We start from the raw sequence: 25786 nt of genomic DNA on the forward strand, positions 1-25786 counted from the left end.
TGGTGTAGCAGCGTGTTATGATGGGATCCCTCTGTACGGTGGCTGTAGCGCTGTGTGTGGTGTAGCAGCTTGTTATGATGGAATCCCTCTGTACGGTGGCTGTAGTGCTGTGTGTGGTGTAGCAGCGTGTTATGATGGAATCCCTCTGTACGGTGGCTGTAGCGCTGTGTGTGGTGTAGCAGCGTGTTATGATGGAATCCCTCTGTACGGTGGCTGTAGCGCTGTGTGTGGTGTAGCAGCGTGTTATGATGGAATCCCTCTGTACGGTGGCTGTAGCACTGTGTGTGGTGTAGCAGCGTGTTATAATAATGGAATCCCTCTGTACGGTGGCTGTAGTGCTGTGTGTGGTGTAGCAGCGTGTTATGATGGGATCCCTCTGTACGGTGGCTGTAGCGCTGTGTGTGGTGTAGCAGCGTGTTATGATGGAATCCCTCTGTACGGTGGCTGTAGCGCTGTGTGTGGTGTAGCAGCGTGTTATGATGGAATCCCTCTGTATGGTGGCTGTAGCGCTGTGTGTGGTGTAGCAGCGGGTTATGATGGAATCCCTCTGTACGGTGGCTGTAGTGCTGTGTGTGGTGTAGCAGCGTGTTATGATGGAATCCCTCTGTACGGTGGCTGTAGCGCTGTGTGTGGTGTAGCAGCGTGTTATGATGGAATCCCTCTGTACGGTGGCTCTAGCGCTGTGTGTGGTGTAGCAGCGTGTTATGATGGAACCCTCTGTACGGTGGCTGTAGCGCTGTGTGTGGTGTAGCAGCGAGTTATAATGGAATCCCTCTGTACGGTGGCTGTAGTGCTGTGTGCGGTGTAGCAGCGTGTTATGATGGAATACCTCTGTACGATGGCTGTAGCACTGTGTGTGGTGCAGTAGCGTGTTATGATGGAATCCCTCTATACGGTGGCTGTAGTGCTGTGTGTGGTGTAGCAGCGTGTTATGATGGAATACCTCTGTACGATGGCTGTAGCGCTGTGTGTGGTGTAGTAGCGTGTTATGATGGAATCCCTCTATACGGTGGCTGTAGTGCTGTGTGTGGTGTAGCAGCGTGTTATGATGGAATCCCTCTGTACGGTGGCCGTAGCGCTGTGTGTGGTGTAGCAGCTTGTTATGATGGAATCCCTCTGTACGGTGGCTGTAGCGCTGTGTGTGGTGTAGCAGCGTGTTATGATGGAATCCCTCTGTACGGTGGCTGTAGCACTGTGTGTGGTGTAGCAGCTTGTTATGATGGAATCCCTCTGTACGGTGGCTGTAGCACTGTGTGTGGTGTAGCAGCGTGTTATGATGGAATCCCTCTGTACGGTGGCTGTAGCGCTGTGTGTGGTGTAGCAGCGTGTTATGATGGAATCCCTCTGTACGGTGGCTGTAGCGCTGTGTGTGGTGTAGCAGCGTGTTATGATGGAATCCCTCTGTAAGGTGGCTGTAGCGCTGTGTGTGGTGTAGCAGCGTGTTATTTCTTAACTATTCTATGCAGATTGTTATATACAATTTCATTGGGGGTGTTGGAGTCTGTAGATAATGGGGCCTGACTCTCACGGATTCTGCTTCCTAGATATTAAGCTCAGACTGCGTTAGCGCCATACTATGTGTACACACACGGACGGAGACTGAAAGTTTGGACGGATTGATGAGTACTGTACTCTGGAACTCATTCAGACCCGCTCGCTAGATGCGTTCGCACGCACCCAGCGTATGCAAATCCGGCACACACCCAGCAAGGCAGGCTATCGCACGGCAAGGCATAAACACGCCCACTATGTCTTGGCGTGTGATCGCTTTGTGTATGCTGACGCCCACCAGCCTGTCTTAAGACGCTCACTTGCGCGCGTCATCTCCCGGAAATGTGTATGCAACCATCGGTACATCAGGTACCATTGGATGCAATCGCAGCGCTTGAGGCACTGCGATCACTTCAGTGTGAAATACAACCAGGTGACGTGTACTATGACGCTGCCTGCTAATTATACACGACTCTGAAACGGCGTTAAGACGCTCAGACACTCCTGCGTTCGCACCTCCACTCCCCCATTTATAATGGCCAGCCCCTGTCACCACCCACAAACAGCCTCTCCTGTCACTCATTCTCGCACTGGTTCTCACACTGGTTCGCGCACGCGCATTGCGATGCATGCGCATAATGCGATAATCAGCCAGCTACAAGTGAACGCTTCTTAGCCACCGGGTCTGAATCGAGCCCTCTGTACATAAATTGGGCATTTCTAGGTGGGAGCTGATCACACGGAACTGATCTGTTACGTTACGTGGGTGTATTTTGGGAGTGTCGGGGGTGTGTTGTGGGAGTGTCGGGGGGGTGTTGTGGGAGTGTTGGGGCAGGATGCTGGGGGCGTGTTGTGGGAGTGTCGGGGGCATGTTGTGGGAGTGTCGGGGGTGTGTTGTGGGAGTGTTGGGGCAGAATGCTGGGGGCGTGTTGTGGGAGTGCTGGTGGCGTGTTGTTGGAGTGCCAGTGGCATGTTGTGGGAGTGCTTGGGGTGTGTTGTGGGAGTGTTGGAGCAGAGTGTCGTGGGTGTGTTGTGGAAGTGTCGGGGGTGGGGTTGTGGGAGTGTTGGGGGTGTATTGTGAGAGTGTTGGGGCGGGGTTGTGGGAGTGTTGGGGGTGTATTGTGGGAGTGTCAGGGGAAGGGGGGGTTGTGGGATTGCCGGGGGTGTGTTGTGGGAGTGCCGGTGGTGTGTTGTGGGAGTTTTGGAGCGGAGTGTCGGGGGTGGGGTTGTGTGAGTTTTGGGGGTGTATTGTAAGAGTGTTGGGGGCAAGGTTGTGGGAGTGTTGGGGGTGTATTGTGGGTGTGTTGGGTGGGGTTGTGGGAGTGTTGGGGGTGTATTGTGGGAGTGTCAGGGGAAGGGGGGTTTGTGGGATAGTCGGGGGGGTGTTGTGGGAGTGTTGGGGGCGAGGTTGGGTGGGTGTTGTGGAAGTGTTGGAGGTGGGGTTGTGGGAGTGTTGGGGGTGTATTGTGGGAGTGTTGGGGGTGTATTGTGGGAGTGTTGGGGGTGGGGTTGTGGGAGTGTTGGGGGCGGGGTTGTGGAAGTGTTGGGGTTGGGGGTGTATTGTGGGAGTGTTGAGGGTGAGGTTGTGGGAGTTTTGGGGGTGTATTGTGGGAGTGTTGGGGGTATATTGTGGGAGTGTTGGGGGTATATTGTGGGAGTGTTGGAGGTATATTGTGGGAGTGTTGGGGGCGGGGTTGTGGGAGTGTTGGGGGTGTGTTGTGGAAGTGTTGAGGGTGAGGTTGTGGGAGTTTTGGGGGTGTATTGTGGGAGTGTTGGGGGTGGGGTTGTGGGAGTGTTGGGGGTATATTGTGGGAGTGTTGGGGGCGGTGTTGTGGGAGTGTTGGGGGAAGGGTGGGTTGTGGGATTGTCGGGGGTGTATTGTGGGAGTGTTGGGGGTATATTGTGGGAGTGTTGGGGGTATATTGTGGGAGTGTTGGAGGTATATTGTGGGAGTGTTGGGGGTGGGGTTGTGGGAGTGTTGGGGGTATATTGTGGGAGTGTTGGGGGCGGTGTTGTGGGAGTGTTGGGGGAAGGGTGGGTTGTGGGATTGTCGGGGGTGTATTGTGGGAGTGTTGGGGGTATATTGTGGGAGTGTTGGGGGTATATTGTGGGAGTGTTGGAGGTATATTGTGGGAGTGTTGGGGGCGGGGTTGTGGGAGTGTTGGGGGTGTGTTGTGGAAGTGTTGGGGGTGGGGTTGTGGGAGTGTTGGGGGTATATTGTGGGAGTGTTGGGGGCGGTGTTGTGGGAGTGTTGGGGGAAGGGTGGGTTGTGGGATTGTCGGGGGTGTATTGTGGGAGTGTTGGGGGCAATGTTGGGGGTGTGTTGTGGGAGTGTTGGGGCGGGTTGTGGGAGTGTTGGGACGGGTTGTGGGAGTGTTGGGGGTGTGTTGTGGGAGTGTTGGGGGTGTATTGTGAGAGTGTTGGGGGAAGGTGGGGTTGTGGGATTGTCGGCGGTGTGTTGTGGGAGTGTTGGGGGCGAGGTTGGGGGGGTGCTGTGGGAGTGTTGGGGGTGTATTGTGGGAGTGTCGGGTTAAGGGGGGGTTGTGGGATTGTCGGGTATGTGCTGTGGGAGTGTTGCAGGCGGGATTGTGGGATTGGCGGGGATGTGTTGTGGGAGTGTTGGGGGCGAGGTTGGGGGGGTGTTGTGGAAGTGTTGGGGGTGTATTGTGGGATTGTCGGGGATGTGTTGTGGGAGTGTTGGGGGTGGGATTGTGGGATTGGCGGGAATGTGTTGTGGGAGTGTTGGGGGCGGGATTGTCGGGGATGTGTTGTGGGTGAGGTTGGGGGGGTGTTGTGGAAGTGTTGGGGGTGTATTGTGGGAGTGTCGGGGGAAGGGGGGGTTGTGGGATTGTCGGGGATGTGTTGTGGGAGTGTTGGGAGCGGGAATGTGGGATTGTCGGGGATGTGTTGTGGGAGTGTTGGGAGTGGGATTGTGGGATTGTCGGGGATGTGTTGTGGGAGTGTTGGGGGCGAGGTTGGGGGGGTGTTGTGGAAGTGTTGGGGGTGTATTGTGGGAGTGTCGGGGGAAGGGGGGGTTGTGGGATTGTCGGGGATGTGTTGTGGGAGTGTTGGGAGCGGGATTGTGGGATTGGTGGGGATGTGTTGTGGGAGAGTTGGGGGCGGGATTGTGGGATTGGCGGGATGTGTTGTGGGAGTATTGGGGGCGGGACAACCCTCTGCATGGAGATAGATGGATAATTAGCATAACTGGGTGCATCAGCAGAAGGTAGGAAGAAGATGCCGCAGATGTATAAGACTTCAGATGGGTACACACTGGAGCGATGTCAGTCCAATATGTAATATCCGTCCAAATCGGAACGACTTATCGGCCGGATCGTTCAGTGTGTACGTCCAGTCTGCGCACTCCTGCAGTCATTAGCGATGTCTTCTGGACGGCCATGCTGAACGAGGGATCATTCCGTCCTTCATGTTCTGATGTGTACCGCAGATACGATATGTCGGCCACCATTAGACTCAACCCTAAAATGCTTGTATAGGTCCCTAAATAATTGTCATGGCAGTTCCCATTCCTATTAGTACAGATACAAATAAAATGTAATCTGCAGCATAAAACATACATATATTTATACAGTATATATATAAATGGAATTTTATAGAACAATGAATACGAATGAGCACTGATTGGATATTTGTGATGGCCACTCTCTAATTTAAATTCATTTTACTAGTGATATCTATTTTCAAAAGCCCGTGTATGTTTCAGTGGTATTACATGTGGGAATTGGACAAGTATATTTGGGGTGGTGCCCCGTCTACACCCCCCCGCCCCCCCAAGGGGTGTGAGCAGAAATGAGATTATTACCAGTAACATTCACCTAAACACACTGTGCGAGGCGGCCACAGAACCGAACGCTTGAGTGAATCAGCCCCAGTGATGATGTATGATCTGATAACGGTATGACATGAACAATTAGAATCTAGCATTTATACACTAATAACAACGACTCACGTTCTTGCTCTTTGCACGCAGGTTGTCATCGATGGTAGTGTTGGCAGAGGGCAGTCTGGGGAGATCGCTGTGGATGACATTCGGATAGCTAACGACATCCCGCTGGAACATTGCATGGGTAAGTGACGTCCGCTGTTTCCTCTGCTTGGTCTGCAGAACGGGCTCCTAGGGTTGTGGGACCGTTCTCTACTCCAGAAGTGTATCATATTATTGGGGGAAGTGAGTGGAGGATATTGGGAAAAAAATAACCTGAGGGTGTAGAAGAAGTCTTTGAGAACCTCACCCTCCCAGCTCGCTGTGGCAGAACCATGGAGGAAGCAAGCCCTCTTGCGGAACGCAGTTGTCATTGGAAGTGAGATCCCCTTCAGGATTAGTGTTATTCGTATGGAAAGGCTGATGGGTGATGAGGGAGTGATTTATTAATCTTATCCCCCGACAGTGGCCCCATAAAGTACAGTGCAAATGACATTTCTTGTAGCTCTGGCTAGGAAAGGATTACAGCAATGTTTGGAAAGCACGGGCGGGATGTACTAAGCATCACGCCCGGTATGCGGTACATCCCTCCTCTCAGCACCAGAATGCATCACATTCTAGTGCTTAGTACATATAGAAAATGCGGTAAAAGCCCCGTTTCTGGGGTTTTACTGCATTTTTAGCTTTAGTACATCCTGACCCCCTGAGAGCTGGGCGCCCACAATGCAGAGAAGTATTTAGGCTTTTTGCTGACAGCGGGCACCGTCAGGGGAGATGGTAGAATCTCTGGTTGTTACAGCCACACCGCCCTCTCCAAATGCCACAAAACGAGCATCTTACAGTAGCTTCAGGACAAAGACAGATTATTTACGGAATTGTCAAATGTCTTTAATACGGCATAATAAAGGTTAGCCTGGAAAATGTCATCGTGTGAAACAGAGAAGTCAGCGCTGCCTTGAGTTAATTTCAGGATGGATGTTGCGTTTTCATCACAGTCCTCCGGTTATTTCATTGTCAGTATTCACTGACTCGGATAAGTGGGATTCGGGAGATCTGGACCAGAAAATTACAATTTAGTGGAATAATTGAGACCTCGGTGAAGGATGCTCTATTGAATGGTCATAGATCCTGTCATTGAGCAAAGCTGAGCAATGTGTCACCCACCCCGGATCTGAGCGATTACAGACCCTCACTATCCCCCGCAGGGAGGCCTGTGTGTGTCTGCGTTCCAGAATCAGCATCGCTAGAGATCACTATATATTGTTACGTGTTTCGTGAGATTATTTAATTGTTTTATCCCAGTTAAGGATTATGGGGATGGTGTAACGTGTGCTTCGTGGAATACAGACTGAGCATCTAATCAATACGCGTTCTTCTCGCACACATACCCGGCATCCACGCTGCATATTAAATGAAAGTAATGAATCCTTGGGGACATTTGGGCTTGTAGCTGAAATTAAGACACTAATGTGGTTACAACAAGGTATCTGTGAGGCTGTGTATTACCTGCTGAGATGTTCCTCTATTGTAAAATGAGGGGATATATTTGTAACCGTTCACATGCTTTGGGAGATTTTTAAGATGCCATTAGATCGCTCGAATTACATTTTAAGATTGTAATATGTTTCTTTTTTTCCCTATTACAGAACCCATCACTGCATTCCCTCAGCCTACTGTCTACCCAGGTATGCCTACGTTCTAGTGACATATACAGTTTTATTTTGGCATTTGCACTCAAATAATGTCCTTATTTAGCAAAGTGTCTTTAGAGTATGGACATAACATGCAAACCCCAACCTCTGTGGCTCCTGACTGCTGCACAGGCTTAGATAAGCAGAAGGGGGCTCCTGGAGCTCAGGGGCTTGTGTCTCCGGCCCCTGCGGATCCTGACTCCTGCACAGACTTAGATAAGCAGAAGGGGCCCCTGGAGCTCATGGGCCTGTGTTTCCGGCCCCTGACTGCTGCACAGACTTAGATAAGCAGAAGGGACCCCTGGAGGTCATGGGCCTGTGTCTCCGGCCCCTGACTGCTGCACAGACTTGGATAAGCAGAAGGGGCACCTGGAGGTCATGGGCCTGTGTCTCCGGCCTCTACCTAGCTCAGACCCCACTGCAGCCACTAGGCAGCTCCAGCGACAGTTGTGCTGTTATTTTAGGGTAAATATTATGGAAAGCTGCCACTGAAGGGTGCGTTGGATGGCTGACCCTCGATGTTAGGGTGCATTGGATGGCTGACCCTCGATGTTAGGGTGCGTTGGATGGCTGACCACCGATGTTAGGGTGCGATGGATGGCTGACCCTCAATGTTAAGATGCATTGGATGGCTGACCCTCGATGTTAGGGTGCGTTGGATACCTGACCCTCTTTGTTAGGGTGCGTTGGATGGCTGACCCTCGATGTTAGGGTGCGTTGGATACCTGACCCTCTTTGTTAGGGTGCGTTGGATGGCTGACCCTCGATGTTAGGGTGCATTGGATGGCTGACCCTCGATGTTAGGGTGCGTTGGATGGCTGACCCTCGATGCTAGGGTGCGATGGATGGTTGACCCTCGATGTTAGGGTGCATTGGATGGTTGACCCTTGATGTTAGGGTGCATTGGAAGGTTGACCTTCGATGTTAGGGTGCATTGGATGGGTGACCCTCGATGTTAGGGTGCATTGGATGGCTGACCCTCAATGTTAGTCAAAGACAATGGGCAAAAAGACTGGACCTGATTGTGAAGTTATTAAATTCAGTTTCGGGTGGATGATGGGGGTTATGTAGGTTGTGTGGTCGTCATTAGCCTCTGATTAGGGGCCGCTGATCAGATCTGTGGAAGGCTGTAGTATAAAGTGCCGCTTTTGCATTGTTAACACTTTGGGGCAGATGTACCAAGCCTTGGAGAGAGATAACGTGGAGAAGTTGCCCAGAGCAACCAACCAGCTTTTAACTGTTATTTATCTAGCAACACCCGAAACACCGGGAGGCTCCCGAAAATCCGTTTGCGCTCCTGGCTGCCTGGAAAAGTGGGCAAGTCTCCCGAGCCAGCTACCAGGTAAGTGGGAAGCCTGCAAGCCTCCCACTTACCTGGTGAAAGTTGGTGGTCCGTGCAGCCACTGACGCGTTTCGCGCTGTTTTGAGTCATTGTGGCCCTGCTCCCCGCATTATGTAACGGGACCATGATGACGCAATCACGTCATCATGCCCATTGACTCCCCCATTCTCCCACGACACGCCTCCCTGCTGAGCCGACCTGGCTGCCCCTCCTAAAGGGAACAACCAGGAAGTCGGCAAATATGGCAAATGCTAAGAAATGAACGTTAGAAGCTGAATGGTTGGTTTTGGCAACTTCCCCACTTTTCCTCTCTCCAAGGCTTGGTATATCTACCCTTTTGTAACGTAACAACATTGGGCTATAAAGGGCATCTCTGCAGTTTAACTTTGCCTCAAATTTTCATTAAGGTTTTTGTCAAATTAACCTTTATGATTAAATATTATGTAACCAAGTGTTTTACACCAGATTGTGCGCAAATATCTGACATTGATAAAAAAGATGGAAATTGCTTCTTCTCTGGTTACAAAGAATCTATTTTTTTTTCAACTCATAATTATGTTTCTGTGACCAAATACAGCTGTGGTGATGCTGATTCAGATTGTACTAATAAGCACTAATTAGAATAGACTAAATAATATGCTGCCCTCTTATAAAGTGACTACTTCCCATGGACTAATCTAGAATGTATTTATTTCATGTACGTGGCACGCAGTAATATTACGTTTCCTGTCGCTGGCAGCATGTAGTATACGTATAATATTGTGCAGGCACAAGGTCTTTCTGAGCGCAGTATGTCAGTAACAGCTAGAGCATCGGGGTGGAGTAACGTAGCTGGTCTTTATCAGCCAGATGAGTCTTGTATCCTAATCGCAGCGATAATAGCGAAGCAATGGAGACCTAATTGTTTTAAAACTTCCATTAAAGGTAGAGATTAAACCAGTGATTTGAAATTATTATTGTCATCCACAAAATTATGCTGTGCCGCCGCCATGCGTCACTTTGGAGCAATGGGTTTGGCGGAGACTGTGGGATCTATTTAGTGACCAACAATAAGTCCTATGTCTGGCGAAAACCGCCATTGTCCACAGTAAGCTTCTCATGGGCAAGCCTATATAGCAAATATCGTGGTGGTACATGTATCGCCCCTAATCCTGTTACCACTAGGACTATGAATGGGAAAATGCCTTATTATTTATATAAAGAATTATGGATACTTTTAATATATATTTTTTTATATTTTTCATTTCATTGTGAAACTAGTTTCAACTATTTAACTTTTTATCCCCCACCATGTGTATATTCCCTCAGATCATACTTGTCCGCTCTCCTGGAACTACCAGGAGACCCCCAGATTTAGGGAGAGTCTCTCGACTCCCATGAAAAATGTGCAACATTCCTATAATCCGCCAGTCGCCACCATTCACGCGAGTTGCCATAATTAATTGATTTGCTATCAGTTTCATCGTTGCCGCCCTCCCTGCAGTGACGCAAAGCCAAGAATTGCGTCAAAACGGGTCGGGGCCACAATGATACAATTCTTGTCCCGCCACCTCCATAGACCTCACAGACATGAACTTGCCAAAGACGGCAAGTATGCCTCAGACTGGCCCGGGGTAAGGTAAGGTAGCTATTACTGTTCCGGGCTAGTAGAACAGTATCGCTCGTTTGCTCCGGTGATGATATAGTGATAAATGGTAGCAATAGGTGATTTTCTAGGCGACTTATCGCTGGATGTTAATATATAAATCCCACAGTTTGTGTAACAGGATCTGTTATTAAGGGGTCTGGGTTCATAGTATCCCCTTACAAACGGCTTCACCAATATCAGCTTTGTGTAAGACGTCCCAGATGTGCCCTGTTATGAAAGTACACGGTCTGCAGCTGACGATATACATGCAGGAAATTGGGGGGACTGTTGTGGTTGTCCCCAAGTGTAACCAGATGGTGTAACCTTATCTCCCTAATAACCTGTATCTAATTGTGACGTCCACATTCAGGGGACAGGTGCAGCGTTACCTCTCTCTCTCGTCTCATTCGTACTCAAACTGTTACAGAGTAATAAATGTGGTGACCGGTAGGAAAGCAAAATAGTTGCTGCGTAAGTTATGTCTGTGACCCCGCCCACTTACATGATGTCACTGACATTTAGGGCGTGGTGCCAGTCAGGGAAGGAGCCTCACGCGATGGCACTTAGCGGGATGTTACACATAAGAAACGTTGCTGCCCCTCATTGTATATATTACATACACAGTGGCATAGATATTGGAGTTAAGTAAATGCCTTAGGCACGTTATTAGGCCAAGAAACACACCTACACAATGCAAAGCATTATACATTGCAGCATTCAGTAGGCTCCTGCTTTTTAGCTACATAATAATACATGATAATAATGATAATAATCTGTGTAGCCTGATACATACAAGCAGCAACACTCTACGCCTCCCCCTGTCATTGGCATTTTGTTATTCTCCTTTAATTGCTCCTAAAACCAAACAAGAGAAGCGCAATGTTGTGCCAAGAGCATTTCCGAATATCTGCTTGTGATCCAGGACTGGAATAATCAGAGATTGCGCAATGGTCACCTCTCGCCCTTTGTGTCTTTCTGTTTCTTATAGTCTTCATCAGCAATATACGATGGCGGCTGGGCGTCGTTCAGTGGAGTCGTTCCAGCTAGGACGCCCCGTTGCTTTGCTGCCTGGCACCTTATTTAGCTCCTTTAGGTTTCCCTGTTTCCTGGTACTCGCCATGTACGCTAGTCTGAAATCTGTTTGTTTTCTGTGTGTATCAGTATAATACTGGAACCAAACTCCGGCCAGTAAAAACATAGCAACGCTTTGGCCGGGTGCGATGGAATGATTTCTTCTCCCAGAGTTATTCTGGTAGTGACCGCTGTGGAGAAACAGGACGGGTCAGCACGAATTATACAGTTATTATGCTAAAGTAGAGATCTCCCTAGTTTTGATTAATGGTGTCTATTATGTATTATTGTTATTGTATCTTTATGGTGTAAAGCAGATAAGTTCTTGTCCCTTCCCAGGCTGCCGGTGGGATCACAGAAGGCTCATCACTATTGTATAAATAATAAAACTATACTAATTATTGTCCAAGCATTTTATACCCTATATAGTCATTACTGCGACTGAAGGGAAAGTGAATCAACTTTCTAAGGAATAAATGTGAAGGTGGAATCCCATAGCAACCAGACAGATTGTAGCTATCATTTAGCAGAGAGCATGAGAGAAAGGATAGTTAGAATCTCATTGGTTGCTAGGGGATACAACCTGCACCTTTCGTCTTTAGGTTTCATAAATCACCTCCTATATCTCGGGTACTCTGTATCCAATGGACAGTCCTGCATTTGCCATTTAGAGTTAGGGGTGTCATACGCAGTAAGCCCTATGTTTTTGTCTGAGCTCCCAGTTGCAGTCTGCGAGTATGTATGCGGGAGTCAGCAAGTCGGTCCTTGCATGCGCCGATAGGCGACTGCCTGGTGAGCGGCGTGACTTCTCTTCGTGCCGTCACCGGGGAGCTGAGAATCACTCAGTGTCCTACAGACACTCCAGGGCAGCCGGAGAGCCCCCAGGATGCTGGTGCCACTTATAGAATGACTGGGGGCCGCCCCCAAGGCCCTGCACTCTGGGTTACGACACCGACCATCCAGTTACCAATTTGCCCAGGATAACCGTATTGGCCAAAACACTTCCCATTTTCATGTAAGCTCTGCCCCTTTTGAAATCCGCAAATCTGGACCCACGGAAATGATGTCCGTTGCCCGGGCTCTTATGCTTGTACGCCATCTGTAAATGACACTGGCGCAGAGATTGCAGGTCATTAATAGTTACCTATAAAACTACCTGACTGTGAATGTTTTTACCACATAACTTTTTTTTTAGTCAACTATACATTAACCCATGTACACCCCCCAGCTCCCTGCATAGGAGAAGCATGTTAAATCCATTGGGCGGGAAGTACTAAGCATCGCATCCGCGTTACGGTATATTCTGCTTGTGTTTGGGTTCATTACCGCGTTATGTACCTACCAAGAATATCGCAAAGGACAGCTCTCCCTATAAGAGTTGTCCTTTGCGATGGCTCCGGACAGACGGATTTCCGGGGGTTTAACACCCGGAAGTCGCTCACGCGTCCTTCTGCGCATGCCGTGGCGGGTGATGGGAGGGATCCGACCAGATCCCTCCCAAGAGGGAGCGTCCCGATAAGAAGCCCATAGGCTTCTATTGGGTAACGCCACCTGAAGGTGGTGCTAAACATCACATTCCGGTGTTTAGTACATTTGGGGAATGCGGTAAAACCCCCGAAAATTGCATTTTTGGAGGTTTTATCACATTTTCACCTTTAGTAGAGCTCGCTCATAATCTTGAGGAAGAGCCATATTTACATACAGCAACATTCAGTGTTTGGCAATGGTCCGTCAGGACGGAGGCGTTCTGCCCCTCACCTATAACAGGACAGTATGTGTTTTTCCCATTACCATGTTGGCAGACGCACTCTATACATGTATGATCACTATCTGCATATGCTATATGAGATAATGTATAATCCTCCCATAATATCATTATTTTCCTGCCTTACGAGCTGCCAGCGGTAAGTGCGATGATAGAGCTGCCAGCATTCATGGTAATTTAGCTTGTTTGAATATAATGTAATCCTTGGGTCAGTCTACGGCTGTTTTGGCCCCATTATAGCAATTGCGGCTGTACATATTTTATGCAGTTGAAGTTGTTCTATTCCCCATCCTGTTAGTCTTTTGGCCCACGTTGTTGTCTGTAATTAATTAATATCGATAAACTGTCCTAGTTTTGAAGGAAAAACGTTTTATCTGAGAAAGTGGAGTCGTCGGTTGCGGGGAATATAACGCTCCTGCTCGGCTACAAGTCGCAATGCTGAGAACTTTGCTTTCTCCTGTGTCTCAGTCTGCAGAACACGTCCAGCTGCCCCCCAACATATCAATAGTTACACAGAGGTTGACGTACCCTTGAGAAGGAAAAAATAGTGAAGTGCCTGTTCTGGTTAAGTTGACAAATTAGGGAAGAGAAAGGTATTGCTGAGCGGGCAACATACAGACTAATCTACATGATAAGGGATTCTGGCTGACTCTGCGTTATTGGAAACTGTATATTTCATCAAGGTCCACCCTAAATTCTGTTTTATTTCACACACCTAGAATTTGTACTGGATATTTCTTGTTTGACATCAGTGTAGAGGAAGCCGTCTGTCTGAGGGCGAAGACATTTCCCAAAGTTTCCCATCGTATTGACAGCTCATACTTACTTTGCTATTTCTCTGTCGGATTTAAAGGCATCTCTCTGTGTTTGCCATCGCACATCGAGTCAACATTTCCTCCCGGCTTTATGTGCTTAATAAAATTCTGGCAGACATCAGGGGGTCAAGATATTTGTAGACAAAGTTGAAATGAATAATTACGCCAGTATGCAGGAAGAAAAAAAACGCAAAGGACAGTACTATGACCCAGAAATCCCTCCAGCATCGTATTCCGGGGCTTGGTGCATATGAGAAATGCGGTCAAACCCACCCCAAAAACAACATTTTCAGTGGTTTGACCGCATTTCTGACATTGGTGCGTCCCGCCCATAAAGGGGGAGATTTATCAAAGCTTGGAGAGAGTTAAAGTACCGACCAATCAGCTCCTAACTGTCATTTTACAGGCTGTGCTAGAAATATGACAGAAGCTGATTGGTTGCTATGAGCAACATCTCTCTCCAAGATTTGATGCATCTCCCCCATGGCATGTGATTATAGTTTTAATAATTGTCAGGTGGGTTTATGAGTCCTCAATCTAGTGAAGTTATTGTCACTGAAGCCTGTACACTATTTTTGTTGTTGCTGTTTTTGCTCTGTGCACCTGAGTGAACAATTTCACACCAATGCTCCTCTGTGCGTGGTAGGGGGACAATTCAGCTTGAAGGGAATGTGCAGGCAATGCCTGATATATGTAATTGTAATGGTGTTTAAATGCCGGCGCTTTAAATCGTGATAATGTTGCCCCTAAATCGCTCGTTTTAGTTCACAAACCCCATAGGGGTGCTTATTAAAATGCTCAATTTAGGGGCTACCATAAGTGCGGCTGATGTGGGCACTGCGTTGCTGGCATTGCGGTCATCGCTCCGAATTGAATTGCGCCCTAGATGTCTTAGCCTTGTCGTTCTGAACTGACACCCCTGTATTATAATAATTACATATGTTCTATAGTGATACATTTTGGGAGATCGATAAGGAACATGACTATGACATCACAGATCACAACATGTACTAAGGGGTCTATTTACTAAGCAGTGTTAGGAGACAGAGTGAAAAGTGATAAGGTGCCAGCCAATCAGCTCCCAACTGTCATCTCACAGGCTGTGTTTGAAAAATGACAGTTGGGAGCTGATTGGCTGGTACCTTATCACTTTCTTATCACTTTTCACTCTGTCTCCTAACACTGCTTAGTAACTAGACCCCTAGGTTTGCTGTCTGCGTGTTGTGTGACGTAAAGACGGGCTCGGCGTGCATTTTCTGTACCTAATATTTGTGCATGAGAAAGACCAGTCAATTGTCCACGTTTCCCAGAGCAGGGCTGTCCGATGTGTAGCCTGTAGGTCAGATGACTGCTGCAAAAACTTCTATGTAGAGTCCGACATCAACTAAAATGACTCTAGACTCTAGTTTTTGTATGATTACCCCACATCCTGCTCAAAAAGTTGGACTGCGCTGGGCTAGAGTAATAGCAAGCTGTGCCGCTAGAATATAAATGATAACGTTCCAAAGTAACCTGTAATGAATTGTGTATTTGTCTCTAGTTTGCTTAATAAAGTACAGTATATATTAGCAAGGCGTGTACTTTCTATATTTTCAAAAAGAAAAAGCATAAAAAAAAGCATGTCTGATTTTACATGATTGTAGTCCACCTACATCCCACCTAGCAACACTCTTCTGTGTCTCTCCACCAGGGGGCACCCTTCTACCAGGGAGCGAGCCCACAGTGGACACGGTGTCAGTGCAGCCCATCCCAGTCTACTGGTATTACGTTATGGCAGCAGGAGGCGCTGTTCTGGTACTGGTCTCTGTGGCACTGGCCTTGGTGCTTCACTACCACCGCTTCCGCTATGCGGCCAAGAAGAGTGATCCAGCCATCACCTACAAAACCTCACACTACGCCAACGGTGCACCATTGGCAGTGGAGCCTACCTTAACTATTAAACTAGAGCAAGACGATCCCGACCACAGCTCGCGATGCTGAGGGTGAGACGGACGCTGGATCTAGACTTAACAGACTCAAGAACCGTTGGCTCAATTTGCACTTTTACCCTCCCGTTCCTTACGCCCCAACGATACTTTCTTCTGCATACTTTTGAACTCATAGACATCCTACCCTCTTTTGACTGTCTCTAAAAATCTAATGCTGCATCTTGGAAAAAAAAAAAAAGTTTGAGAAGAAGGCGCGACGCGTTTTAGAACTTGAATGCTCTTCAAATCTTTATAAAGACTAAAGGACTTAATTTTTTTTTTTACATTTTTTTTTTCAAGTTTTATTTTGAATTTTCCTCCAGACGGAAAACAAAACAGTTGCCTGAAAACATGAAGGAAATTCTGGACGAGTGTATATACTTCTCTCTATATATCCCTGTGTGTATGAGACAGCATGTGTGAGTAGTGGTGATAACCACAAACAATACTAGGGGAGTAATGAAAATGTATTTCAGTGAGCTCACAGTCACTGTACGTGGTAAGGTGACCACGGGCGTTCAGCTGTTGCCATCCGTGGCTCTCAGAGGCTTGTGAGGTCATTTTCGGGCAATCCAGATTAGCATGACAATTTGTACCATTTATACGCATTTCACAAGGAAAATTTATAATGTCTTAACAGCTCATTGTGATTACTCTGATGACCCAACTTATTGCGTTACCTGCAATTCCTTCCGTCCTCAATACACTTCAGGTCAGCATTGCCTAAGTACAAGTTAATTAATGTATTTTAAATGATTGTGCCAATAACCTGACTTGTGCTCAGGGGAAGTGACTCTGAAGCATGGCGGCCATCTTGGGACACACGATGATCGCATTAGATGTTACCACAGGAGACGCGGAGCGTAGCTAAAACCCCCAATGGGCTCCCGCTCACTGCAATACATTTGTCATGGCTTTTAGTTCATATATGCAATTAAAACACATGAGTATATATATTTTTTTTTTTAAGAAATAGTTATTTTTATTTCAACTTTACAGAAATCCATATTAAATGCTAGATGGATTATGCCATACAAAGAAAAAAAAAATTCTGGCTTCATACCACTCAGAAATACTTCTGTGGCCGGCCTAAAAATAAGGTAGTCTTATTAGCATTGTTGGTGACAGGTGAGTAGAACATAGGAAGGGAGATTTATAAAACCGTGGAGAAGTTGCCCATAGCAACCAAACAACGTCTAACTGTCATTTTACAGGCTAGATAAATTAGTTAGAAGCTGCTTCGCTGCTATGGGTAACTGCTCGAATTGATCTCTCTCCAAGATTTGATTAACCTCCCCCTTAGTATGTCTCTCGCTCTGGAATACACAGCAGCGCTCAGAGCTACCCGCGGTTACAATCTGCCAGTGGAATCATAGGAAGTCTCTTCTAGACCTACATGCCTCATCATCTCCGCTCGATAGCGAGGTTCCACCCTTTCATTGGCAGACTTTGCTCAATCTGTGAATTATATGATATATACTGCTGAGAAAAGCCTTTGTATATATCACTTACATATATTATGTTTGCTGCCTTATCTAGTCATGGCTTTGTTTTATGGCTATCTCAGTAACAGGTATGGATAAAAAAATAGCGATTTCTGCAAACGCCGCATCTGCGCGGTTGTTGCCGGGCAGCAGTATCATCTGCACATTTAGCAGTAGCTGACTGGAAAAATTCTTAATATTGGGCTAAACACGTCCAATACCAAATAATACGGATTTCAGTATAATATAATATGGATTTGGGAAATCTATGCCTGGTGCTAAGGCACTGCACATACATTGTGGAGACGAAACCCGTAGGTGCACTACTAGATGCATTAGTGCATTGTAAAAATGATTCCATAATGTAGCATAAATTACAAAGAAATGATAATGACATGCAGACGTGTACTCTCATGTTTAGCAAGCAAATACAGTAAATGCTTGCGTCAGTTCTGCAATAGAAAACAGCAGTTACAACTGGAATTGTTGCTATGGGTTACAGCACATATGTGTACATAGCACCATTTCATTTACAGGTATATATCAAAACCTTTAGAAAAGAAAAGTGGAGGCATTGCCTTTGACATAATATTTCACACTGTAATTGTATTTGTTGTGCAGTTAAGGGCAAGCTATTGCTCTATGGTATCAGCCATGTCAGGCTGAGAAAGAGGTGGGCTGCTTTGTAATTCACTGAGAACAATAACAGGTCTGCGCCCCCATCAAAACTTTATCCCAAATACCTTCGGCCCCGATACTATAACATAATTGTGAACGTTATCAGTAGATCCTTTATATTTGACAAAGTGCATTTTAGTTTTAATGGTTCCAATCTGTCTGGAATGATATGACGATATGGGGCTCTTCTAAAATGTTACCACAAAAAAAACGCCCACAGAAATATTCCACAAGGGTTATCTGTACCAGTGCCTCCCTGCAGCCAGTCTTACTCACGGCTGCAGCACTTTACATCAGAGCCGTAACTAGACTTTTTGGTGCCCTGTGCCAGAGAGAGCATTGGCACCCCCCTCCATTTTTTAAATAGGGACATAATATAGTGCACCTGAGAGAGGGCCATGGCCTCATGGGGAAGGGCCAGGGAAGAGATAGGGGAGGCCAGGAGATGCTGGGGATAAATAGGGACATAATATAGTGCACCTGAGAGAGGGCCATGGCCTCATGGGGAAGGGCCAGGGAAGAGATAGGGGAGGCCAGGAGATGCTGGGGATAAATAGGGACATAATATAGTGCACCTGAGAGAGGGCCATGGCCTCATGGGGAAGGGCCATGGAAGAGATAGAGGAGGCCAGGAGATGCTGGGGATAAATAGGGACATAATATAGTGCACCTGAGAGAGGGCCATGGCCTCATGGGGAAGGGCCAGGGAAGTGATAGGGGAGGCCAGGAGATCCTGGGGATACATAGGGACATAATATAGTGCACCTGAGAGAGGGCCATGGCCTCATGGGGAAGGGCCAGGGAAGAGATAGAGGAGGCCAGGAGATGCTGGGAATAAATAGGGACATAATATAGTGCACCTGAGAGAGGGCCATGGCCTCATGGGGAAGGGCCAGGGAAGAGATAAGGGAGGCCAGGAGATACTGGGGATAAATAGGGACATAATATAGTGCAGCTGAGAGAGGGCCATGGCCTCATGGGGAAGGGCCAGGGAAGAGATAGGGGAGGCCAGGAGATGCTGGGGATAAATAGGGACATAATATAGTGCACCTGAGAGAGGACCATGGCCTCATGGGGAAGGGCCAGGGAAGAGATAGGGGAGGCCAGGAGATACTGGGGATAAATAGGGACATAATATAGTGCACCTGAGAGAGGGCCATGGCCTCATGGAGAAGGGCCAGGGAAGAGATAGGGGAGGCCAGGAGATGCTAGGGATAAATAGGGACATAATATAGTGCACCTGAGAGAGGGCCATGGCCTCATGGGGAAGGGTCAGGGAAGAGATAGGGGAGGCCGGGAGATGCTGGGGATAACTAGGGTCATAATATAGTGCACCTGAGAGAGGGCCATGGCCTCATGGGGAAGGGCCAGGGAAGAGATAGGAGAGGCCAGGAGATGCTGGGGATAAATAGGGACATAATATAGTGCACCTGAGAGAGGGCCATGGCCTCATGGGAAGGGCCAGGGAAGAGATAGGGGAGGCCAGGAGATGCTGGGGATAAATAGGGACATAATATAGTGCACCTGAGAGAGGGCCATGGCCTCATGGGGAAGGGCCAGGGAAGAGATAGGGGAGGCCAGGAGATGCTGGGGATAAATAGGGACATAATATAGCGCACCTGAGAGAGGGCCATGGCCTCATGGGGAAGGGCCAGGGAAGAGATAGGGGAGGCCAGGAGATGCTGGGGATAAATAGGGACATAATATAGCGCACCTGAGAGAGGGCCATGGCCTCATGGGGAAGGGCCAGGGAAGAGATAGGGGAGGCCAGGAGATGCTGGGGATAAATAGGGACATAATATAGCGCACCTGAGAGAGGGCCATGGCCTCATGGGGAAGGGCCAGGGAAGAGATTGGGGAGGCCAGGAGATGCTGGGGATAAATAGGGGCATAATATAGTGCACCTGAGAGAGGGCCATGGCCTCATGGGGAAGGGCCAGGGAAGAGATTGGGGAGGTCAGGAGATGCTGGGGATAAAAGAAGAGGAAGCTACAAGTGAGAATGATAATAAACAGAAAAATTGACAGACCCAAACAGCGCCCCCTGCCCTGCAGTGCCCTGGCACTGATCGCACTACCCTAGTTACGGCCCTGCTTTACATATGTAAAAGTTTTCATCTATTCACCTTATTTACAAACCTGAGCCAAAAAAAAAATTATATATATCCCATCTTGGTACTGCAACTCGACAAACTTCTGCCTCAGTTTTGGTCATATAAAAGACTAGTTATCAGGAGAAAATGTATGTATTACCTGATTTATGTTTCTGGTCCAAATTAAAACAATGAGCAGAGGTGTAACTAGACACGTGCGCTGGTGGCGTACGTTCCGTTCTCTCTGTAATGTACATAACGATAGCGGCTCTCACGCGCACAGTTTGCTGTTTCAGTGTTTAGTGGAGCTTAAGAACAATCAATTTTACATAATTTTTTTAGGTAGCAAATGCGTGGCCTTATATGCTAATGTGACATAGAAATGTATATTTTTTTGTATCCATGCTGTTATTTTGGTGTTTGAATGTATTTCTCACAGAAATGCTAATTAGTATACCTTACACTGCTGTGTATAATCATTTTTTTGAGCCTTTTTGTATTAGATTGGTTTTGTCCATTTGGCATTACTGCTGGTTATTTTTCTGTGGCGTAATACGCACATGACCATGTGCCTAGAAGTTGAAATATTTTGTACATTGTAGAATATACCGGGAGGCAGGTGAGGCGGTGATATGGTAGTTTGGTTAAATTTTGAGGTGACATTTTATCGGCTTTAAATTTCCCACGTTTTCTCTACAGCGCATGAATTGATTTAAGGCGCCCTCGTTTCCATTCCTTGTCTTTATTTTTGCCGTCTGATGGGAGATTCTTATTATTTTTTTTTTATTAAAAATCAAAACAAAGAATCGACTGTTTCTGCCCCTGTACGTAGAAACCAGTCTGACAATGTATAGTGATTACAAATATTCTTCAGGGACCTTTGTTGCTGCAATTAATTCTCATGTTTCACTTAGTATCTTGTCACGCCAACTTGCTGCACAGTGCATTATATAAGTCCATCATATAGCATGATGTAGTCCATGCAAAATGGCTTCCCTCCGGAAGCTGCGTCTCTGTACGAAGATCTTTCATATAGCAAAATCACGGAAGGCAATTTGTACTAACCCTCTTAAAATCACATCAGTCTTATAGTATAAGGGTGGCAGACAGCACCCCACCATCCAATGCACTGTAATTGGTAATTACGCTGTTAGTTTTCTCTTGTCTGTTTAATCTAACAGCAGTATCTAAAGCTTACCATCTGTTACCACACGCTCAGAACAAAATTTATATAGTTGTACGCAGCGTTTGCTGTCTGATTCTGAAAATTGTAATGCAAAATTACACTCACTCATATATATATATATATCAGTATATATATTATACACATACAGGTTGTGTATATATATATATATATATATATATATAAATATATATTTAAAAAAAATATATATATATATTATATATATATATATACACCCTGTATATTTATAATATATATATATATATATATATATATATATATATATATATATATAAAGAACAGGCTCATTTTTTTTTGGAATCTATTCCTTGTTAATTTGTGTTTCTCCCTCCAGCCAGAAAACACATCTTTTCTGCCTTTCTAATGCCAGTGTTACTGATGGATGTGTTTACAACAAATGCAGAAATTAATAAAAACCTATGAAATACGAGTAATTTTTTCCCAGAGATCGGCAGGTTTTTATTCTTCTCAGTCTGTCACGTTACTGTCTGGCTCTGAAGGGGTTGCTTTAAAAAAAAAAAAAAAAAAAATGTTTCACAAAATAATGTAAACCTAGAATAAAAAAAAACAGCAATCTGAATTTTGTATGTGGTCAAAGGCAATTTTGTTGATGTTTCTGCTTACAAACATATTTAAAAGAAAAAAAAAGCTTCTTACCAGTATAACATTAATATGGGGGAGATACTGTGGTTATTTATTAAAGGGATAATCACTTTAACATGCCGCTGCACGCATACTGTAGCTATATTTTTATACACTGGAAAGCAGTATGGATAAAGTAATGGTATTTCTGTCCTCAGATGACCATTGATGATGCCTCTGCCTGTATCACTTTTTGTGTTGATTACCTGCGCTCATACAGCCCAGAGCAATGCCCCGAACGCCGTCTTCCAGTTGTGGCAGCCATTTTGTGACCTGAGCCAATATTCATAAACCTACAGCCAATCAATTTACTGGGATGTAGACACATGACTTAATAGGCCTCATTAGCATTGCCTCAGCATGCAAAATGGCTGCCCCCGCTGTGTTTAGTTGACAGATGCACTTTAAAATCTTTAGGGATTTTTACAGAGATCATTGTTGTGGGAGCTCTTCATCTTTTTATTTCATGTTAAAGTGATTAGTAATTGCAGTTATGACCCTTTAATGATGAACCTCAACATAGCTCTCTGCCGTGTTTATACATTTCACTTATCTGCGAACAATCGGGCATGGAGAATGCTGCTCCTTATTTATATGCTGTATAATGTTATTTTCTTTTGAAAGCCCTGGTAAAAATCACTATTGGTAAATATGATATTCAATTATTCTCCCGCTCCCTTTTATAACCCCTGTATCTCTTGCTTTGTCCTCTGCCTGTGAATGAAAACAAAACAAAAAAAAATCTTATGGAAATCTGAAGCTTATTTGATCATGTGCTGTGTGGAATGTAATTAAAGGATGATTATTTTTGTACAAACATCGTTTCTCTTTACTTACCAGTGGAAATGGCCCGTTGGGCTATCGGCAACTTAAAGGCATTTGCAGATTTTTGTCTCTCTTTTCTTTTGTTGTTTGCATTATGGCTCTGTCACATTACGCCAGCAATTTGCTGGCCTTCCTGAAGTTTCCATCACTCTGTCACCTGAGACGACAAAATGCTGATAGTTCTGGGATTTTGTTCAAGTTGCTAAGTGCTAAATAGCCCAAATGTGATTATAATAAAGATTGTCCTCTCTCTGGGGTAATCTGCAAAATGGGACATCATTTTCCCTATCCCCAAAGGGCAGAAGTTAGAGCCAGGGGTGTACGTCAGCAGCTCACTACATAACTATCATGTTGATCTCCCCAAACTTGGTTAATCCTCTGGCGCAATGTTCTTCTTGTGTTGTGTGCTTAGACGTACACACAGTCTTCTTGCAGAGGTAGGATAAAAGCAGAGCCAGAATGCAAAGGTACAGCGCTCCGACAATTAGCCACTGTAGTTGTGCTGCTATGTCCCATGGCGGGTCTACTCTTGGAGCCCCGGTGACCCCACCGCTCCTCTGCGCAAGTTTTCTGTTTGGTGCTGGCAGCGGGTTACAGTGACAGTTGTTTGACCCTGAAGAGGGATCCAGTGAAATAATTTCATTCCAAGATGGTGTTACCACCATACAGCTAGATGTCACCAGAGTTACCATTTAGCGTCAGGACAGAAATCACTTCTTGCAGTTGCCAAAAATCACAATTCTGTGCAGTGGCGGCTCCAGAGATAGGGCTTCTGCGCAGTGTAAAATTCTAATCAGGGAGCCACACCAACTGCCAGTGAGTCCTGGCCGGCGATGTTTTGCAGCAGTTTGGGTGGCAGTTGGTGTGACTTCCCTATTCTAATTTTGGACTGTGCTGCAGCCTCACCTCTGGAGTCGACACTGATTCTGTGTCAGTTAATCACCTACTCAGCTTGTTTTGGATATAAGAAAATTGTGTCTGAAACTGATACATATGTCATTAATTTGCTCCTTTAATTTAATTTATACTATTTGGTTTACTCATCACCGATTATAGGTGCACAAATGGTTGGTTGGTTGTATATGTCATTTTAACACAAAGTATTACCCATTTACCAGTATAACACATTCTAAATGCATGTTGTGTTTAGCTGGCGTAGTAACATAGGAGGTCACACAAAACAGACTCTTATTTTAAAGGAAGTAAGAAAACGTGGTCATCTAGCAGAATGGGGGGATTATTACAAATCACGCATAGACCCTCATAGGAGAACAGTTGGGGTGCCACCTTTCATGCGTGGACTTAACTAGCAGAATAGTGGTGGCATCAACTACTGATGAACAGACACAACGAGCAGGACTATGTTGCACTAACTCAACTAGCAGAACTATGGTGGTACCATACACCACGTACAGACCCAACTGGCAGAACTATGGTGGTACCATACACCAAGTACAGACCCAACTGGCAGAACTATGGTGGTACCACACACCAAGTACAGACCCAACTGGCAGAACTATGGTGGTACCACACACCAAGTACAGACCCAACTGGCAGAGCTATGGTGGTACCATACAAAAGTACAGACCCAACTGGCAGAACTATGGTGGTACCACACATCACGCACAAACCCAACTAAAAGAACTATGGTGGTACTGCCTATCACGTACAAACCCAGCTTGAAGAACTATGGTAGTATCGCCTGTCATGCACAAACCCAATTATGGCATTTCCACCTATCGTCCCCAAACGCAATTAGCAGAACCATAGTGGTACCATACACCAAGTACAGACCCAACTGGCAAAAGCTATGGTGGTACCACCGGTCATGCACTAACTCAACTAGCAGAACTATGGTGCTACCATACACCACTTACAGACCCAACTGGCAGAACTATGGTAGTACATACACCACTTACAGACCCAACTAGCAGAACCATTGCAGTACCATACAGTGGGTACAGACCCAACTGGAAGAACTATGGTGGTACCATACACCACTTACAGACCCAACTGGCAGAGCTATGGTAGTACCATACACCACTTACAGACCCAACTAGCAGAACTATGGTAGTACCATACACCACTTACAGACCCAACTAGCAGAACCATGGCAGTACCATACAGCAGGTACAGACCCAACTGGCAGAACTATGGTGGTACCATACACCACTTACAGACCCAACTAGCAGAACTATGGTGGTACCGCTTATCATGTAATTTACACAAACATCTAATTAGTTACAGCTTTTCAGATCAGGTTTTTTTGTCCGTAGATTCTGATGGGCGTGTATGCAGCAGTCTAATTACCAGTGATGTCTATTTCCAACCTCAGTTTTATACGAACAGAAAACTAAAAGCACGTTACCCATCTACCCTAATTCCTACCATACAGTATATCCATAATACTTACTGTATACCTCTAGTGCAGATGTGAAAATTCAATTGGTGGTAATTGTGTAGAAATTTTCCGGTCCTGTGTTTATAAAACTAATTGCAATACTTGTACGTATGATAACAGCACTTTAAAAAAAAAAAAGGCACAGTACATTCCTGTATCATTTAGTCATAGCATTTCTAAAGAAATATTACAGCTGCACTACGAGGCTAGATAAAGGTTTGTAATTCATCCTCCCGTTCAGTGGTCTTTCTTCCCAGCTTCAATGCAGATCTGTAAGAGGGCCGGAGTGGCCTGTGAAAAAATGGCTGCACGATCAGTAACTCTGTGCTCTGTTTGGGGATGGGGGGGGGAGTCTCTCTATTACCACCTTTTTAATCTGATCTTTGCGCTTTAAGCAATAACCCTAAAAATATCCTTTTTATACAAAGTGATAGTAAATCGTGTCTTCTTTAGACTGTATTTGAAAAGCTCAAATCCCGCTAACGAAGACCACTTTTAAATACATTGTTTTCTTTCTGTGTCCTAATTTTTATGTATTTAAGTGATTCATATTTATTCCGATGCCGGAACATTGATTAAGACATGTTTTTGTCTTTTCCATCTCTGTTTAGTGGACGTTCCAGTGATAAAAAATGATTACGATTCTCTAGGACGTAACGTTGGAGGAAAGATTGGTAAGGAATTATTTTAGCATTGCCCGGCATAAACAGTTACTTTGTCCCTTGCCTTCTGCAATGGTAGAACAATG

At 46.0% G+C, this 25786-nt stretch overlaps 1 protein-coding gene across 2 annotated transcripts in view; it reads left to right on the plus strand.

Annotated features, from left to right (window-relative positions):
• Positions 1–25786, plus strand: part of NRP2 (neuropilin 2) — a 184994-nt gene that overhangs the window by 151834 nt on the left and 7374 nt on the right. Inside the window, exons 14-16 of one of the 2 annotated variants that reach the window (XM_088449487.1) lie at positions 5483–5579; positions 7081–7119; positions 25650–25712. In XM_088449487.1, coding sequence (XP_088305613.1) covers positions 5483–5579; positions 7081–7119; positions 25650–25712 — 199 coding nt within the window. Of the gene's footprint in view, positions 1–5482; positions 5580–7080; positions 7120–15435; positions 19391–25649; positions 25713–25786 lie in introns of those variants that run through there. The other variant, XM_088449488.1, reaches the window with a different exon arrangement.

Source organism: Taudactylus pleione, unplaced genomic scaffold, assembly GCF_031769625.1.
Source record: "Taudactylus pleione unplaced genomic scaffold, aTauple2 ptg000486l, whole genome shotgun sequence".
In the NCBI taxonomy this organism is placed as follows: Eukaryota; Metazoa; Chordata; class Amphibia; order Anura; family Myobatrachidae; genus Taudactylus; species Taudactylus pleione.